The sequence below is a fragment of the Pimephales promelas genome, chromosome 17, assembly GCF_988280905.1.
Source record: "Pimephales promelas chromosome 17, fPimPro1.hap1.1, whole genome shotgun sequence".
NCBI classification, from domain to species: domain Eukaryota; kingdom Metazoa; phylum Chordata; class Actinopteri; order Cypriniformes; family Leuciscidae; genus Pimephales; species Pimephales promelas.
In genome coordinates, this window is record NC_142785.1 from 7,937,163 (window position 1) to 7,957,599 (window position 20,437).

The following is a 20,437-nucleotide window of genomic DNA, read 5'->3' on the forward strand; positions in this document are numbered from 1 at the left end:
GTAATATACTGTAAAGGTTGAAGAGTTCCACAGTGTGGCTTTAAGCAATCATAAAAAAAAACTAAAAAAAAAACTGGAAGTGACATCAAGGCACTTTCAAGCAAACTGAAACATATGGCGCACAAAATATTTGTCTGAGACTGTAATATAATGCTTTCCTTAATTTTATTGTGTCATACTGTTAACAGGCGCACAAAATATTTGTCTGAGACTGTAATATAATGCTTTCCTTAATTTTATTGTGTCATACTGTTAACAGGCTAAAGAAACTCAAAATAGGAACATGCCTATGACAGGACAATGGCATTAATAGAGTCTGAATGATTTTATAATACTTTTCATAAGTAGGTATGTATAATATTCAAAACGTAATGGTGTGTATAGCCTACCGAGTTACAGGACAGGACTAATAGTTAGGCGGAACTATGTTTGTAGAGCGGATGAAATCTACTCGAGCGGATCCAACTGTAACACACATGCGACTGTCAAGAGCAGGAAGTACATCTTTTGCATTGATCTCTGCTCTGTTTTCCCCAATGAGATAGCAAATGAATCACTTTGTTTCAATTGTCATGCTGTAAAAGGTAAGCATTAATTGACTGAACACCATTTGAGATCGTTGTCGTTTTTGAAACAGTCGGATTTTAAATGACGAAGCTAGCTTGTAAATAATGGGCTAATTTGTCTGACCACCGTCACTCTCTTCAAGGAAAATAGATGATGAAGAAAAAGCAAATTAGATTATTTTTGGTTTATTTTTTGTTTGTTTGTCCCCGTTATGGAATTCGTGTTGCTAGCAACTAACTTCCTTGTCAGCAGCAGTTTATTTGAAAAGTAGAAGCAAAAGGCAGTTTATTCGCTTTACAAACAATTTTAAACTAAGTGAATTACATAATTAAATACAAGTAAATTAAATTAACTTTGGTCCGAGGTACATGTAAAGAGTAACGTGGTCTACAAATATTATGTAAGTAATAGATTAATTTGTCTTATCTTCGTCACTCTCTCCATGGAAAGTGCGACGCTTTTGGTTTCTGTTTATGTTTATTTATTTATCTATTGCCATGTTTCTAACAGTATTGTTCATATATGTAATTGTCTGGTTCTCTTGTTCACTAGTCTAAGAAGCAACTAACTTTCTTGTCAGCAGCAGTTTATTTTATAAGTAGCTAGTAAAGAAAAAAAAAGGCAGTACAGTTTATTAGCTTTTCAAAATAATCTTAAACTATATAATTAAACTACATAGTTTAAACAATTAAATTAAAATCTGAACTCTGGTCCAAAAGCTCTAAGGTACATGTAAATATTACATAAAGTACTGCCATGAACACACATTGTCCATATATATTATATGCTCCTTTAAAAACGTGGATGACCGTTTTATTTTGTTTACAGGTCAAAGGCATGCACTCCAAAGTCATTGAAAAAAGAGGGAACCGTAGACTCAGACCACACTAATGCTGATGATCAGGTATTTTCATTAATTATGCTATCATTAGATTTTAAATATGAATTGTTTAAATGTTGTGTTACATTGTGTGTTAATTATCTGCTTTCTATTCCTGCCTTACATCATAATCTCATAAGCCCAAGAATGGCATCTGGAATGCAAGAGAAACAGTACACACCATCTTTGCTCAGTTTTTTCATCTATAACCCTAAGTTTGGACCACGTGAGGGGGAGGTAACTAGTCTAAACAATATTGTTTTTGCATAACTGTTTTGCATAGTGTTAAGCCATAGAAATGTTCTCAGTTCAGTGTAACAATTTAAATCCTTTTAAATGTTTAAATCAATTACACACACCAAACCAGATCATTAAAATTGACCACAGCAAATGTGTGAAATATTTCCGAAATGTATTTGGGCTTGGTAGTAATCTGAAAAGTAAACAAATGCAGGTTGAATTCATGTTTTGGTTATTACGTGTTAATCATATGTTTATAGATATGTTATTGTGCTTTGTAGGAGGAAAAGAAAATCTTGTTTTACCACCCCATTGAAATAGAGAAAAACGAAAAGATTCGCAATGTTGGACTCTGTGAGGCCATCGTTCAGTTCACAAGGTTAGCGCTTTATTAATGATGGCATGAAGAGTGCTGAACAACTTTTATCAAATGTGAATGACAGAGATTTTGTTATTCACAGAACCTTCTGTCCAACCAAACCAGCCAAATCCCTCCACACTCAGAAGAACAGACAGTTTTTCCATGAGCCGGAGGAAAATTACTGGATGGTCATGGTACATCAATCAGTGATGTTTTTTAGAGATTTAGTTTCTATTTAAAGGCCAAAAAAATAAGACTGGGAATGAAATCAAACTTGCCTAACACAGTGGAGCTGAAGTGTGTATTAAGGACTTTTTGATTTCCTCTTTCAAGGTTGTACGGAATCCAATGGTTGAAAAACCGAACAAAGATGGTAAACCACCCACTGTTGAATACCAAGAGGAAGAGATTATTGTAAGTAATATGTGGAATGTTAGTTGTATCTATCTATCCATCTTAGGTTAGGTTACTTTTAATACCAAAAGTAAATTTTGTTTTACAGTGCAATGACATTCTTTCTATCCATCCATCCATCCATCCATCCATCCACCCACCCACCCATAGATATCTATCTGTCTATATCTATCCATCTATCCGTCTGTCTGTCTGTCTCATTTTTTTACACCCTTGATTCAGAAAAAGATTAATGTTCAGGTTGCGGTCAATACAATTAATATTCAGCAAGGTTAAAGCTGATCAAAAGTGACAATAAAGAACTTTACATTCTAAAGATCTATTGCAAATGCTGAAAAATTCTATTGCAAATGCTGTTTGATTTTTCTATTAATAAAAAAAAAAAAAATTCCACAAATATTTTAATCAGCACAATCCGATAAGTCACTTGAGTATCAAATAAGCATATTAGAAAGAATAGCTGTTGAAAATTCAGCTTAGTAATCACATAAATTACTGTCAAAGTATTATATAGAGGGAATGCATTGACGTCACTTTCTCGCCGGAACAACACCCCTCAGCCTGACTGAGTGGCAAAAGATCTGCTGCGTGACTGGATTTAATAGGGGAATTTGCGAAAATGCGACTAAAATGAACAATTTTATCAATTTAAACTAAATGTTGGACTCAATATAGTGTTCCTTACAACTTACTAAAGATCCAGGGATCCATGGAAATTGACATGCAGACAGGAATCGTGTTGCCTGACATTTATGTTTGCCTGATTTCGACACCGGGGAAATAAGAGCAATATAGACCTTAACATAATGCAAATTTGCCTGTTAACGCTTTATATAAATACAATATAGGTAGGTCTAAATCCGGTCATTAGTGTTATATATAGCCTATTTATCATCATATCATCCAGCCCTAAAACTTTATAGTTTTTTTTTTGGTCAGTGTTTATTGAAAAAACATCCAATAATGCAGAATGTATGCAATAATAAATATTTAATTGATGAGTTGTTAATATATATAACAATACAAAATATATGGGCATGGTTTTACAACTGAATTCAGCATATTGACACAAAATGATAACAGCAAATCCTTTTGCTGACTGGAGTCCAGTTGTTTCTGTGAATTGCAGTGATCCATTTGCTCCTCTTTCTACAGCAGTCTCTGATTTTTTTTGTCAAATCTAGTTGTACAGTCAAACGTAAAGCTCTTTCCCACTTCATATGTGTTGTGTTTGTTTTTCGCGGCATTCACGCTGAAAACAAATACAGCCGCTCAGTCTTTTTGCCACTCACTGTGAGTAACTGCAGGCACTCCGGCCGACGGTGGCGTCACGCGCATACCCTCTAAACGTTTACTGTATTATTAATCAAATAAATGAAGCATTGGTGAGTATAAGAGGTTTCTTTTAATCTTAATATCTATAGTAAATTATTTTAGTATATGTTAATTAGGGCTGTCAAATGATTAATCGCGATTAATCGCATTCAAAATAAAAGTTTGTGTTTACACAATGTATGGGTGCACCGTGTATAATTATTTTATATATATAAATACACTTGCATGCTTGTATACAGTATATTTAAGAAAAAATTTCATGTATTTACTGTATATAGATTTATATATAATTTATATTATATATAAATATTTTATATATAAAAATATTTTTTTCTTAAAAACACATGCATGTGTGTGTATTTATTTATATATAATTTATATATAAAACAAAGTCTATAATGACAACCAAAAGTTTAGTTATTAACATTAGGGCTGTCAAACGATTAATCGTGATTAATCACAGCCAAAATTATATAATTTTGGCTGTGATTAATCACGATTAATCGTTTGACAGCCCTAATGTTAATAACTAAACTTTTGGTTGTCATTATAGACTTTGTTGTAGTGTAGACTGAGTTTTTCCCCTCTTTGTTTTCTAGGATTCAGTTTATGGGTCTGTATTACAACAGTGCTACAGCATGTATAAGGTAAACTCTGTTTAATCTATTATTATTTATATTGCTTTCTCTTTAAAGGAAACAGCTGATGTTTCTAACAGCTATTTTATTGTTGATCTTTAGCTCTTCAATGGCACATTCAGCAGGGCGTTTGAGGCTGGTGGAGTGGAACTGCTGACCCAAAAGCTTGAAAAGTTCTTTTACAGGGTAAATAAAGTATCAATTAAGAGAAATCAATCCTTCAATCAGATAAAGGTTAGACAGTGTATACATTTTGTGTGTGTTGTGCATGCATGTGTTTTAAAAGGGACAACCATCAATTTTAAGTTTTAAATATTCAAGTTATAGTCATACTGCTGTCCTGCCATGTGAGCTTGTTTGTCAGACTTCTCAAGGACATCACTGATCATTTGACTTTTGAAAATTTTCACTTTTATTCCTGCAGATAAGTAAAGATTTCTGGTGTCAAATTCAGCATGTATTTGCATAGACGATGTGAGGCATATAATATATATGAACAGGAGGCCCAATGATCTCATTTGTCCATGTTTGTCTTATTGGTTCTTCGGTTCAGATTTCCTTGCTGAGGGCATCATGCTTACTCACCTGTCTAAATAATTCAGCTTCGGTCAAGGGAAACCCTCCGCGTCACCCCTCCCAGTGCCCTGAAGCTCTCAGTGAAAGTGCAATTTGTGCCTTAGGTTAAATGTCACTGACTGCTGTGCAAAGTCACACCGGGGCTGCATCTCAGCACGTCATGTTGTCAAATTACATTACCTCAGCCTTATCAGGGACGCTTTGGTAATTTCATCCATGTTTGCGGTCATAGTGTTGTTGTACAGTATCTTCTGGGATTTCTTGAGAAGCAGAAATTCAGACCCGATACTGTTCTGTACTTATCTACACTGTATTCCTTTTTTTTTCTTTTATCTGGTGATTCTGTACTTGTATGTTACAAAGTAATTAAGTTGTGGTTGTCTTCTCTTTCTTAGTACCTGCAGACGCTTCATCTCCAGTCATGTGACTTGCTGGATGTGTTTGGGGGAATCAGCTTTTTCCCTCTGGACAAGATGACCTACCTGAAGATCCAATCTTTTGTCAATAGAGTAGAAGAGAGCCTGAGTCTGGTCAAATACACGGCCTTCCTCTACAACGATCAGCTGATCTGGTGAATGTCAATCTATACACTTCTCACAGTTGTTTTTAAGTGCTTTTTCAAATATTACCTTTCATGGTTTGTGAATAGTAAGCCCGGAACACACCAAGCCGACGCCGACGAACTAGCGCTGATGAAAGCCGACTGTGTTGTCGGGGTAAAAAGCTGCACTTGAACACACTGAGAGAACTACAGGCAACTGTCAGCTAGAATGTGCGTTCTGCGCCTGTGTGTAATGAGCCAACTATCTATTTCTGCAGATATATTAGTCTATATTCGTCATTCAAAAAGGAAAACCGACACTGCCGGTTGCAGATACACATACCGTAAACAAAGCAGCGTGTGCTTACCGTTTTGAATATCAATCCTGCAAAACGCTTTCTTTATTCCACTCCGCTCATGTTAAAGGGATACTCCACCGGGTTTTCATATTAAACCATGTTATCCCCTTAACTAAGACGAGCTGATGCATACCTCTCTCGTCTCATTGCGTGCACTATATCGCTCTGTATTGCCGCAAAACTATGTTAGCACTTAGCTTAGCCCAGTGCATTAAATATGGGCCAAAAAGAGAAGCGACCAAACACTTCCTCGTTTTCCCTATTTAAACACAGTTACTCGATTAGTGTAACTCGACCTAGGCTGGTGACACAAAATAAAACGTTGTGTTTTTCTAAGCGTTTAAAATTGATGACTATATTGTATGGCGGAATACCATAAAAAGTGCTTTAGAGCACTTCAACTTGGCGCAATAATACCTTCACTCGTGAAAAGTCCTCTTACCATCTCCCGGTTTGTCGCATGTCACGTTGGCCGCATTGACGGAAATGAGAGGGAGTGGGAGAGCGAGGAAGCGGGAGCCGGTAAGAGGACTTTTCACGAGTGAAGGTATTATTGCGCCAAGTTGAAGCGCTCTAAAGCACTTTTTATGGTATTCCGCCATACAATATAGTCATCAATTTTAAACGCTTAGAAAAACACAACGTTTTATTTTGTGTCACCAGCCTAGGTCGAGTTACACTAATCGAGTAACTGTGTTTAAATAGGGAAAACGAGGAAGTGTTTGGTCGCTTCTCTTTTTGGCCCATATTTAATGCACTGGGCTAAGCTAAGTGCTAACATAGTTTTGCGGCAATACAGAGCGACAGAGTGCACGCACTGAGACGAGAGAGGTATGCATCAGCTCGTCTTAATTAAGGGAATAACATAGTTTAATATGAAAACCCGGTGGAGTATCCCTTTAATATTGAAATATTCGCCAAGGAACACTCCCAAGTAACATGACGTAACATGAGAACAGCCTTCTAACTTTACCATTTTGACTTATTTGCTTGCTGTTTTGCTTTTATTCTTGTGCACTGACTCTTTCACTAAGCTGAACAGCCAATCAGAGTTCTCTCTTTCCCCGACGGCCCGGCGCCGATTCAAAATGTCGAATCGGGCAAAACAAAGCCGACGAGGACTCATTTCAGCCGACGTCACGGAACCGTGCGGAACACACCGAGGAATCTTAGTAGGCCGACGCGCAAAAACTGCCCGATGGCCGACCGTCGGCTTGGTGTGCTCCGGGCTTAAAATGTTTTTAAGCAGTAAACCAATCACAACAGATTGACCAACCAGAGTATAGTGGGCTCTCGGAAAGGTGAGGTTTAGAGAGACAGAATCTTCGAATTAACCATTTAATTTCTTTGAGAAATTCAGTGATGCTCTTATGTATATGATAAAAAATTAAAGATTTGATGGAAATATGTTATTGGAGACCTTTAAAATAGCATAATAGGGGCATTTTAAAGGGATATTTCACAAAAAAATGAAACTTCTGAAATCTTTTAATTAGGGCTGTCAGTTTAACGCGTTATTAACGGCGTTAACTCAAACCCATTTTAACAGCATTTTTTTATCGCGCGATTAACGGTCTTTCTGTCTTAGCAAATTTTGTAGTTTTTTTCACATGCTTTTGCAACAGGACGGCATGCGTCCTGATCCATTTCGGCGTCTCACACTCCACTCAAAGCCGGCTCGCAAGCCGAAACGTGTGTTTGCGGCGTGCCTGTTGTTTTGTTTACGGTCTAGCTAGATCCGCTTGTGCTTTGGTCGAAGAAGCAACAAAACGTCCTCGCGCAGCGCAAGCCACTGAAATGTTGACACATTGTCCCATTAACAAGACCAAGTGATCTGTGTGTTTTGTCGTTGTGAACTGAGCTATCATCATCGCAGCATGTCCGAAACACCACTTGATGATGGACAAGCAAACACACACACACACACACACACACAGATGATTCGAATTCTCCACCCCCTCGCCAATACCAGGACCTCGTCAGTATTTCTTTCACTCTTTTATTGATAGACAGTGTTACATTGTGTGAGAGATTATTTGTATATGTTAGTATGAAATTGAACACTATTCCAATGTTATTTTCAATAATAATAAAAACATTTGCACTAAACAAGCCAATCCACTTTCCCATGTTGATAAGAGCATTAAAATGAGAAAAAAATAATGTAACAAAAAGAAATCAAAATACATTTAGAATAGATAAAAATGTGCGATTAATCGCGAGTTAACTATGACATTAATGCGATTAATCGCGATTAAATATTTTAATTGTTTGACAGCACTACTTTTAACCACTCTTATGTCGTTCCAAACCTGTATGACTTTATTGCTTCTGTGGAATACAAAAGAGGAAATGTTTTTTCGCAGCTCTTTTCCATAAATTGAATGTGAATCATGATAAAGGGCTGTCAAACTCTAAAAATGACAAAAAGAGCCATGTTTGAATATGTCTATGTATTTTCAAATCACACATTTTTAACATTTAGGTGGACTATTCCTTTACATTTAAAAAATAATTATCATTTAATTACAGGTTGGTTGAAATGAAAAACTGATGTGTTGAATTAATATTTCTAAAGAATTTTCCCTGAAACCTTTCTAAACATCACTCCTACTGCAAATGCGTGACACGAAAGAGGGTTTAGCTTAAATAACTGAGTGCCATAGAGGACATGAAGTCTGGCAGGGACAGCCAAATCTTCTTAATCACAAACTGTCTGGCACAGGGACCCAGATAGACTTAAAATATGACTTTTAATCCTCTTTGTTAAATTCACATCATGACTTTCATATCTTTTTTTCAAAATCTGCTTTCGCAGAAGCGCCTGTCTTTATGCCTGTTAAATGTTGTTTTGTCTCATTATGTTTGTTGGTTGTCCGTTTAAATGAAAGCATCTCATTGATAACATTATTACTGGCTACGAAGTCTTGTAAGACGCATGACAAGTCAGTTAAACAGAATTAACATTATTTCTTTAGTTTGAATGAGCATGTTTGTCTGAGTTTTAGCTGTGCTGTATTTTGTAGGAGTGGTCTAGAGCAGGATGACATGAGGATTCTTTATAAATACCTGACGACCTCACTGTTCCCGCGGCATACTGAACCTGAGGTGAGACAGATTGAGCATCAGTACATCAAACATTTGTGAGCCCTAGAAAAATAAGCTCTGATAGAAAGGTCATAATCATTTTCCCTTTTTACACTACAAGTCTAAAACTGTTTGTACAGTAGACGCTAAGGGCCCTTTTCAGTGTGTTAAAACTAAATCGACCCCATTACATTGATTATATAATAACTTTTTAAAGAATTTTAATCCATTTTCTGTCTTTTTATCAAGTAATTTTATTTGCGAATATCATGTGTTAATTGTGGTACACTACTGTTCAAAAGTTTAGGCTCAACTTCTTTTATGCTTGAAGTCTGTTATGCTCACCAACAGGCTTGTGCACAATTCAGAATTGAATTGAGAATGACTACTAAATTCCAATTCAATTCTAGAATTTGAATTGAATTAATTCAATTCAAATTCCAATTCATGAATTGAATGGAGGCCAATCCTGAAATTCTGAATTTTGCACAAGCCTGCTCACCAAGCCTTCATTTATTTAAAACTGTAATGCTGTGAAATATTATATTAATTAATTTTATATTATTATAATTTTATATTTAAATATTTTTAAAAATGTAATTTATTCCTGTTATCGCGTGATCCTTCGGAAGTCACTGTTTATTTGCTGATATGGTGCTCAAGAAACAGGATTCTTGATGAAAAGAAAAAATTCAAATTTAAAAAAAATTCTAAATTTCAAAATTGAAATCTTTTGGAACAATTTAAATGTCTTTATTGTAACTTTTGTTCAATTTAATATGTCCCTGCTGTATAATTATTTATTATTTTTTTGGTAAGTCTGACATGACAACTTCATAATCATGACATGACAAATGTTATGAATATGAAGGAAGTTATATGCATGTTTATGACAACATATGTGTTTAATATGTTAATATGACATCGTTTCACATAATCCAATACACCATAACCTGTCAGTGTCTTTGTCATGACAACTTGACATTACTAAGACAACACAACCTGTCATAAACATGACATAGCAGATTAATTATCAAACTTAAGAAAGCACCTCGCTTTATTGGTTAACATTACATTAAACTGTCAGGTGGTTGGTTTTGACATTGCATGTCATGAAGCCATTATAACATTTTAATGACAAATTCAATTAGTACCACTGTAGTTGGTCACGAAAAATATTCATGACACAGTTATAATGCCTCATGACAGCCAATGTCAAAGCCAAACATGACAGTTTCACTTAATTTTATGTCAAGGTGTCATGACAAAGACACTGACAGGTTATGATGTTACATGTTTATGTCAAGAGTTTATGTAGATGCTATAGCTTATGTCAAGATGTCATAACAAAGAAATCTTAAACAATGTCATATTTGCATTCAAAATGTCATAACTGAGCGAAAGACACTTAATGACAGTTGTCACAAACATACATAAACCCTACTTCATATTCAAGTCATGTCATGTCATGGTTATGAATGTGTCATGTCAATCTAATGCACACCCCTTCAAGTGAAGTGTTACCTTTTTTTAATCTTTCCTCAAACTTTTGAACAGTTGTGAATTTGTAAAATTAATTTTAGATTTAAATTGAACATTTATTACAGCAAGTTCAGCTTGTGATGTTTCTGGTCTCTGGGCTATTATTATAACCTTTTGTGTCTTTACACTGTATGTATACAGTGTTGTAAAGCTTCTAACATTATGTATGAAATTATTTTGCCATGCTAAAATAGCTAAGTTATATATATATATATATATATATATATATATATAGTGTTATACAAGTCATGTGGTAATCATTCCATGTATGATATTTGGAATGTGCTCCAAAGTCACGTGCCCATCTATAGAAGTTAATGAATGATCCGTGTGTGTGTGTGTGTGTGTGTGTGTGTGTGTGTGTGTGTGTGTGTTTGTAAACATTCGCCAGCTTGCAGGAAGAGACTCTCCACTCAGGCCAGAGGTGGCTGGGAATCTGTTGCACTATGGGAGGCAAGTATCCAAATATTTCCTCCTGAGTTCAGGGCTGGAGCAGCAGGCTCTTGGCCTTCTGCCTGTCCTTAGGCTCCATGCTTTGGGGACACAAGCAGCCAAGCGCAGCGCTAAGACAACACAGATCAACCAACACTGCCATATATCAGATTGCAAAAGGGTAATTTAATTGCTTTGGTAGCAAAGAGAGAACAATGAGCCCAACAGACTTTACAAAAGCCCATCTGATTGTTCTACAAGTGGATGATTGAACAATGAGGTCGTGTTTGACTGATACCAAAAAGATTTATAGATTATTCTCCTGAGATCGGTCAAGGAGTGACTGATGAATAATTTTCGGAGTTTCATTGTTGTTGTGTGTATAGTGTGTAATGTGGGTAATGAGAACGCACTCTTTAGAGGGTCATGAGTAACAGTCCCACCCCCTGGAAGTTAGCAGGACAGTGTTGCTGGTAGAAAACTGTATAGGGACTGAGAGGTGTAACTTGGCTCGTATTCAGAGGCCTTGGAGACAATCGCAGATTATCCATCATTTGAAAGAGATATTTGTGGATTGTGGACTTCTTAAAGGAGTAGTTCACTTTTAAAAAAAACTTTTACTGATAATTTACTCGCCACCATGTCATCCAAGATGTTCATGTCTTTCTTTCTTCAGTTGAAAAGAAATTAAGGTTTTTGATGAAAACATTCCAGGATTTTCTTATCAAGCAAAACAATTGCTCATTAAAAAAAAAAAAACAAAGTTTAAGTTTTATAAGCTCAAATGGTCACCTTGCTCTGTTCTGTTCATCAAAATGAACAAATCTTTTCCCGAGTCAATTCGTTCAACGAGTTCGAACAGGAGAGTCACGAACGTGCATCACAGAACAGAGCAAGGTGACCATTTGAGCTTATAAAACTTAAACTTTGTTTTTTTTTTTTAAATGAGCAATTTTTTCGCTTGATAAGACCCTTATTCATCGTCTGGAAACGTTTAAAGCCCTTTGAACAGTTTGCACTGAAACTGTCTTTTGGACCTTGAACCGTTTGGTTCCCATTGAAGTCCATTATATGGAGAAAAATCCTGGATTGTTTTCATCAAAACCTTTTGGCTGAAGAAAGAATGACATGGATATCTTGGATGACCGTGACATGGGGGTGAGTAAATGATCAGCTAACGTTTTTTTTTTTTTTAAGTGAACTACTCCTTTAAGAGATCATGTGAATATTTGTATGACAAGTGAAAAGTTCAAAACTGTACTGACATGTTATGTTATGACAACAGATTTTTAACTGGACCAGCAAATCTTAAAGATCCAGATGCAAAATTCCGATTTCCTAGGATATTTGTGAACACAGAGGACAGTTACGAGGAGCTACATTTGATTGTCTACAAGGTGAGAGAAACGCTCAAGTCAAACTTAACTCAGTTATTCTTTATGCATATTAATCTATTATTATTTTTAATATTAATTTATAACACCTGGGCAAACAGACACAAACACTGAATTAATAAAAAGCAAGTTGACATTTTACATAAATGTCATTTCTTATCTAGGCAATGAGTGCAGCTGTATGCTTCATGGTAAATTGTAAGTGTCTTTTTAAGCTATTTCACCTCATTTTTGTGCTTGTTTGTTAATTCATATTATTAGGAAATCAGGCAAATGTTAACTGTTTTCTGTTTTCCTCTGCGCCCACAGCGTCGGTGGATTTGAGTCGTGAGTTTTGTGAGCAACTAGACAGCCTGGTTGGTCCCCATCTCACCCTACTGGCATCTGACATATGTGAGCAGTACAATGTCAACCGGAGGATATCAGGGTCAGTACAAGTCCAGAGCTCCACACACACTCACCTTTTTCAGTGACATCTGTCAGGTAGTGGAGACATTTCATCTCCACTTTGTGGTTTTAAAATATGGCTTGCAGCCAGTAGCGGTTCTAGGCACGGGCGAACCGGGCAGTCGCCCGGGGCGGCATTTCTTCATGTCACATGGGGGGCGGCACGAGCAGTTAAAAAATCCTCTGTGCCTCGAAGGTTTTCTATTTTTTTACCATTTCGATTCAATTATTGGCAATGGCGCCCCTAATTGCTGAGAAGGTGCCGTGCACAGAAGCGATGTCAAGGGGTCTCTTCTTGATTAGTTCACGTATCGCGTCTTTTGCGCGCTCGAGGTCGTTATTTCAAATAGGCGATTAGGCGCACGGGAAGCGCGCTCATTATGCGCTCGCGGGAGGCGCGCTCATAAACTTTTCAGTATGGGAGTGCTCGTGCACCCAAACACTTGGGTGTTTTTTCTCTTCTCCATAAAAAAATCTTTTAGCAGAGCTTCAGCAAGCGTTTTTCTGTGGTGGAAATACATTAGCGACTAAAACTTGTTTTTCATTGTGGAGAGCCCAGTGCATGGTTGTATAGCAACGACAGCCATGGGCAAATCGGTCCGAATTTTACTATTAATAATAAAAGATAAGCTTCTGTGCATTATAAATGTCAGGAATGTATCTTTATTGACTCATTCTTTTTATAGAGATGATTGAATGCTGAAATATGAGGTAGGCCTATATATTTTTATAAAATCTCTTTTTGTGTTAACCTTTTTTTAAGTTTAGGTAAGATAAAAGACACTCCTTTAAAACAAATCTTTAATGTTATTAACTTGGTGAATTGATTGTGTATTAGGCTTTTTGTGTGTGATCATGTTGGTCACTATATTCATAAAAATGAAAATAATTTACATAATGATCAACTTTGTCTTTTTACAGTAGCCTATATGCAAAGTACAATTTTCTATTTTCTAACATTCTAACATTTTAAGAGTGACATAGGGCTACAAAAGCTATTTTAGGTCTATAACAGTTTGGATAGTGTTTAATATGAGAGCTGTTCAAAATTATTTAAGAGATAAATTGTGTTACTAAATAAGTATCTCTCAGACCCTTTTACTTTTAAAAACTCCATTTCGTGACAAATATTGTTTAACAAGCCATAACTAAAAGTGTGCCATGCATATAATTTAAGGCAATAACCAATGCGCTAATGGTTACTTCCTCTCTTTAAAGTTAGATTAAACTAGCAAAATAACTGGATTCTATTAACTGTGTTTTTCAAATGAACGGTATGTGATTTTATTGTTGGGTTGTTGTTGTTTTGTTTGTTTTTTGTGGGGGGGCGCTCGAAGGGGGTCTCGCCCTGGGTGTAATTCAGAGTAGAACCGCCACTGCTTGCAGCTCTTTTAAACTATTGATATGTATTATGATCTGTCTCTGCAAATGAGTCCTGCTTCACTGCTCGCACATGCATCAATCTTAAACGACTGGGTAACCATTCAGAAATATAGACGGACCTTTCACTCGCATGCATTCCACTGTATCATCTCTCTTCCAGTAGCAGTTACCGGAGCTTATCCATTAATCATATCTGAACAGTGTGTCCTTATCTTACCTGAGGCCTGCGTGGCACGGAGTATTGTTTTGTGTGGTACAATCCCTCATATCAACTTACATGCCACTTATCACACTTTAAGGACACACAACTGCTTTTTTTTCTTGCACTAGAAGGGAACACGGTAGCTCAGCTACAATAATTCTCTCAAAATTGTTGTTGCAGGCCAGAGAAGGAACCTCAGTTTAAATTCATCTACTTCAACCACATGAACTTGGCTGAGAAAAGCACCATCCACATGCGCAAGACGGCCACTGTGTCCCTCACCTCTGTCCATCCGGACCTCATGAAAATCCTTGGAGACATCAACTGCGATTTTGCACGGTAAGCAGTGCTATTGATTTATTTAAAAGGTATGTATTAAAGGGTTAGTTCACCCAAAAATGAAAATTAAGTCATTAATTACTCACCCCCATGCTGTACCAACCCCGTAAGACCTTTGCTTATCTTCGGAACACAAATGAAGATATTTTTTGATTATTTTTGTTTGTTTTTGAATATTTTTGCTTGTTTTTTTCGCACAAAAAGTATTCTCGTCACATGGAATATTTGAACATTTTCTTCAATGACTTTCTGGGCCATCAAGTTTCGATCCACCTCTCAAATTTAATCAAAAATATCTTAATTTGTGTTAAGACGAACAAAGGTCTTACGGGGTTGGTACAGCATGGTGGTGAGTAATTAATGACTTAATAATTAACCTTTTAAGGTCATTTTATGTTTGAATAATGTTGGGTACACACTGCATTTTATGGGATCACTGTTCTTCACACTACACGACTGTCTGGGGTACCATTTAGGTGCTGTTGTACATTACACGACGGATTGGCAATCTGCACTTTTCACAACATTTCAATAGGAAAAATCGTGACTACTCAGTCTGGTCTATGTTTCACAACCTAACATGTGAGAAGTGTTATAGGAAATAACTTGATCACTACGCGTGCGACTGGAGTTCTTGCGTGAGACTGGATTTCTTCCTGTTAAAATGATAGCCTGCAAAAAGCTTACGATCAAGTTGTCTATGCACTGATATGCAATGAACAAAAAGAAGAATATGAAGGAGATCATGGTTGCTTTCAGAAGCCATGCTTGCTGATGTTCTGTTGCAGATCTATGACTCCTCCTGAACTTTCCCTCACCCTGTGTCTTGTTCTTTCATTGGCATTAGGTCATCGCCAATGTCATCTCTGATCAAAACACATTTCACACTGCAGGACTAAATCTCTCACGGGCATCTGCAATGCATCAGCTTTTCTCTGAGATTTGATAATACACACACTATGGGATTGGCACTCATGTGATTGAACACTGTTTTGCCTCTGATTTTGGGCATTTTTTTGCGATTTCCACACAAGTGAAGGTGAATTAAAATTGGGGCTAAAATGAACACTGATGAAAATAATGTTTCACCAGAAAATAACCATTACTCCAGTCTTTAGCGTCACATGATCCTTCAGAAATCATTCTAATACGCTGATTTGCTGCAGCCTGCTCAAGGAACATTTTTGATTATTATCAGGAAACTTCTTTTTTTTAGGATTCTTGGATATATAGATACACCCACATAAACACACTCTGACATGACCATCCTTGATTGCAAAATTCTGAAGGATTTATTTAAAGGGATACTCCACTTTTTTTGGAAATAGGCTCATTTTACCTCTCCCCCAGAGTTAAAGCCACAATATGTAATTTTTCTGCTTTAAAAATAGCAAAAATAACTGTATCTATGTTATATATTTCTATTAGATGTGTACTTACGTTATCCCGACGGTTTCCACCAACTTTCAAATACGGAGAAATTTATAGTTTAATTCGAAGACACGGGACGTTTCTTTATTTCCGCTTCGTCGCCCGTCTATGGCGTCATATAACCTTTGACTCCTCTATTTTCTCTAACTTCCTTGCGGAACCGCCAAACACAAAGGGGAACACTGGATTACCGCCAATAAAGCAAAGAAAATGACGAAGAAAAAAAAGTAGTACGTATTTTTATGTGTGTAAATCACGTGCCCGCTCACGAGCGCTCACTCTTAACAGACACACTGTCCCCGGTGCTGCTCGCGCATAAAGCGCTCCCCGTTCACAGTAACCGTGTCGTCTCATTCAAATCAGCCAGCTGTTGCTGTTAGCGAGCTGCCGCACATTAATACTCATTATGAGTCAGGATGCGAATGTACGTGCCCGGATCAGCGCGCTCATGCTTACTAAATAAACGCCTCACCTCCGGCGCCGCGCACTCACTACATTCCCTTTAGCCTTTAGCACATAGTGGATGCATAACGCAAACCCAGTCAAACGTTTGACTGCAGTATCTTATGTGCTTTATAATCCGGTGTGCCCTATATGAAAAATGCTCTAAAATAGGTCATTCATTGAAGGAGCGTAATATTTATATTCGTCTGTAATATAGTTATGGACCACGATTACGCTTTGGCTGCACGTTCTGCTGCTAGCTCATTAGCTAAAGCTCAAACGTACCCAAAAAATATGACCCGAGAAGGGTTTGGGACAGAAGAAGCATAACACAGGTAAACATTGGCGTTGCATTTAAAGCTTCTTGACAAGCTAAATCTACAGAGAGATGCCGTATATCCGTATATTTTGTGAAACGATGATGTCATGTCATGAGCTGAGCTGGTTGTCATTGACAGCGACAACAACTCCCGTGAGCCCACGCTCTTTCCCGACGTCATCAAAGTACGTCTTTTGTTATTATTTTAAACGTGTGACCCCTGGTGGCCAAAAAATCGCATACTGTACGTTTAAACAGTTGAGTTTTACCATTTTCAAATCCATTCAGATGATTTTCTGATATGTAGAAGAATATCAGTAACCAGACAGTTGCTGGTCTCATTGACTTCTATAGTAGGAAAAAATATACTATGGAAGTCAATGAGACCAGAAACTGTCTGGTTACTAATATTCTTTTAAATATCAGAAAATTGTCTGAATACATTAGAAAACGTTAAAACCCAACTGTTTAACTCTGGGGGAGTGGTAAAATGAGCCTATTTCCCAAAAAATGTGGAGTATCCCTTTAAAATATTGTAATTGATACAGTACTACAACTTGTCAACATCAACAGGCTTGTGTTTGTGATGTTAAGTCTTTAAATGGCATCTTAACTTTTTTGATTTCATATTGTCAGAAGTTAAAATTTTGAGGCATGCAACACACTCTGGTTTCTCTTCATTACCCCATTGTTCTGGTGAATCTGAAGACGAGATAAGCCTTGTCATATTTTCTTGTCTCTTCACTGCACTGGGCGCGACTGCCAACAGTTTAAGGCTGTCTACTGGAAGTGACAAAGCGAAACGTCGCAAATCAGTTTGTCCTTCGTGTCAGAGCGATGGGCATGTCAGAAAAAGAACGGCGTCAGTTTACTGTCCAGGCTTTGTAGTGTCGTGCTTCATCCAGCAGAAAGCATCACTGATTATAATGGATTGGTTGTACTACTAGACACGTTTTGATATTTGTGTATATATGAAGTAGATTTATTACCTGCTTAACATTTACCTGGCACTAGCAGTCCTTTGCTTGGTGCATAACCATCCGTGCATCATTCTTCTTTTATATACACATCTCCCTGATTATTTGATCGCGCCATCTAGTGGTCTGTTATCACACAACTACAACCTATATACACACTGCTCAAGTCATCTTGTGGTAATAAAATGACATAATATTTTATGTTCAATTATGTAGTAGTGTGGCAAGTAGTGGGATAATTATGCAGTGGGGTCTTGTATCACCCCGAAGAGGTTTATTTTACATAACACAATCTGCTGACTGTTCACTATCACAGAAAGCAACATAGTGTCGACCCAGATCAGGCCCACAACTGTTACATGTGGATTCAACGCATACATGATGTGGACAGTAGACTTGCCATGCTCCCCAGTTGTAATGTTAATGAATTTGGAGTATCTAAATGTGCAAGTGTGCCTGAGGGTGCTAATTTGCATTAAATATACAAATGTTTACGAAGATTTTCTGATCTTCAGTGGGGATTCAATAAAATATATATTTTTAAGATTAACGAAAGTCTTTTTTGAGTTTGGACTGACGTGGCTGAGTAAATGATGACAGAATTTAAAAAAAAAAAACGTTGGCCTTTTTTCAGTTATTTTCAAGATTTTTGTATTTTAACACATTTATAAGGACACCAAAAGTATTTGATTTTTGCATGTGTGTGGTTTCAGTACGAATTTAGTACAAAAGTATTTATCAATTTGTTTTTTTGAAAATGTTCATAACTCTATCCACACATTTGTGATATCGTGGTATGTACGGTTAGTGAATGTAACCCAGTGTTTGTGCTTGTTTTGTAGGGTGGATGAGGACGAGGAAATCATTGTTAAAGCGATGACTGATTACTGGGTTGTTGGAAAGAAGTCTGATCAGAGAGAGTTGTATGTCATTTTGAACCAGAAGAATGCCAACCTCATTGAAGTGAATGGTATGATACGTTTATTCACCAAACAATAAAGTGATATAATGGTGTGAGATTGTTTAAAATCTGCTAGTTCACATTTAATCATAGTTTATTAAAAAGTTAAGTGGGTATGAAAACTTTTCTTTTGAGCTTAACTCTTACCAAGCTTCTATTTGTGTTACAGAGGAAGTGAAAAGGCTGTGTGCAACACAATTCAATAATATTTTTTTCTTGGACTGAAGAGATATGATGGGCATGGACTACTTCACTACACTAAAACTGTCAACAGTTCAGGTTTTACTGACAGCATCAGTGTAATGCAATAATTGCATTGTAAAAAAAAGAAAAAGATTTTTCACATCATGCAATTTTTTAGATTTTTATTTAATCTATACAGAAATGTGGTTGCTTGTAATTAATTATAAAATCTGAATTTTACTGTAATTACCTCCTTTTCATTTGTTTGTTTTGTATGTACATATTGTCATGTTTAAGGATCCATCAGCTATCCTTTCTTTTGTTTCATTCCCATTGTTCAGATTTGTTTTATCACTTACAGATACAATTAGAGGGTGAAATACGCACTGATGAAATTCAGAATATGAATCTGTCGAGATTTGTTTTTTCTCTTGTTTTTAATGTCATCAGCACCATGGTTTAACACCTATTACTTAAAAATAAATTTACAATTTCATTAAATGTAGGTTGCTTCTCTTGGTCAAATATACTTCACAGATTCCAAGCCTCTTGACTGCCTCATACTGATTAAGACATGGGTTGCATGAAACATATCTGGTCCAGATTTTCTCTATATTTAATTATTATTTCAGCCTTTAAAGCGGTAGAAGTACTTGATCTTGGTTTATAATGATTTGCATACTTATAATTTAGTCTCACAACCAGTAGTTTTATGATTTAGAAGTTGTTAGCGTGCAAAGGGAATGTTATATGATAAAAAAAAATGATTAACCGTATGGCTTGGGAAGAATTATGAGATAATTGCATGATACAAACCACCAGAATGTATGATTATATCTCGACAGATGGTCAGGCCACCTTGACTTTTATCCTCAGCAGAGGCTTACCCTTCTGAATACAATCAATCTAAATAATAACGGACAGATCTACATGTAACGTGTGAGTTATTTATTTATTTTTGGAATGTAATGGATTAATCGTCTGTAGTAGTGCCAAAAGAAAATCACCTTTGAAATGTCCTAGACAGTGGATGAATTAAAGTAAAAACATTATGCACAGAGTGACTCTTCTACACTCTCTGTAGTAGATATACTACAAATATATATATATATATATATATATTATTTTGACAAAATAAGAGGGGTCATACAAAATGCACGTTACTTTTTATTTAGTACTGTCCTGAATAATATATTTTAGATGTTTGCAGTCCACAAGAAAAAAAAAAACAGCTGGATTTATAAATGCATTTCTTATATACCCTTGATTCTTATTAATATCATAGACAGTAAATATGAGTCATTGCTTCTTAGATGGTCCACGATTTTATTTTTTTGTATTTTTTTTTGTGACAGCTGTTCTTGAGTCGCTCATTTGACCCTGAA

The 20,437-nt window shown here is 36.4% G+C and overlaps 1 protein-coding gene across 1 annotated transcript; it reads left to right on the forward strand.

Annotated features, from left to right (window-relative positions):
• The first annotated feature begins 445 nt into the window (after positions 1 to 445).
• ccz1 (CCZ1 vacuolar protein trafficking and biogenesis associated) lies at positions 446 to 19,557 on the forward strand. Its single transcript, XM_039688301.2, has 17 exons — positions 446 to 584; positions 1,396 to 1,471; positions 1,588 to 1,684; positions 1,969 to 2,066; positions 2,149 to 2,242; positions 2,382 to 2,462; positions 4,397 to 4,444; positions 4,538 to 4,621; positions 5,407 to 5,582; positions 8,938 to 9,019; positions 10,932 to 10,993; positions 12,258 to 12,369; positions 12,531 to 12,564; positions 12,676 to 12,793; positions 14,579 to 14,737; positions 18,751 to 18,878; positions 19,039 to 19,557. Exons 2-17 carry the CDS (start codon positions 1,458 to 1,460, stop codon positions 19,092 to 19,094), a joined length of 1,443 nt encoding a protein of 480 aa, XP_039544235.2. The 5' UTR covers positions 446 to 584; positions 1,396 to 1,457; the 3' UTR covers positions 19,095 to 19,557.
• The last annotated feature ends 880 nt before the right edge of the window (positions 19,558 to 20,437 follow it).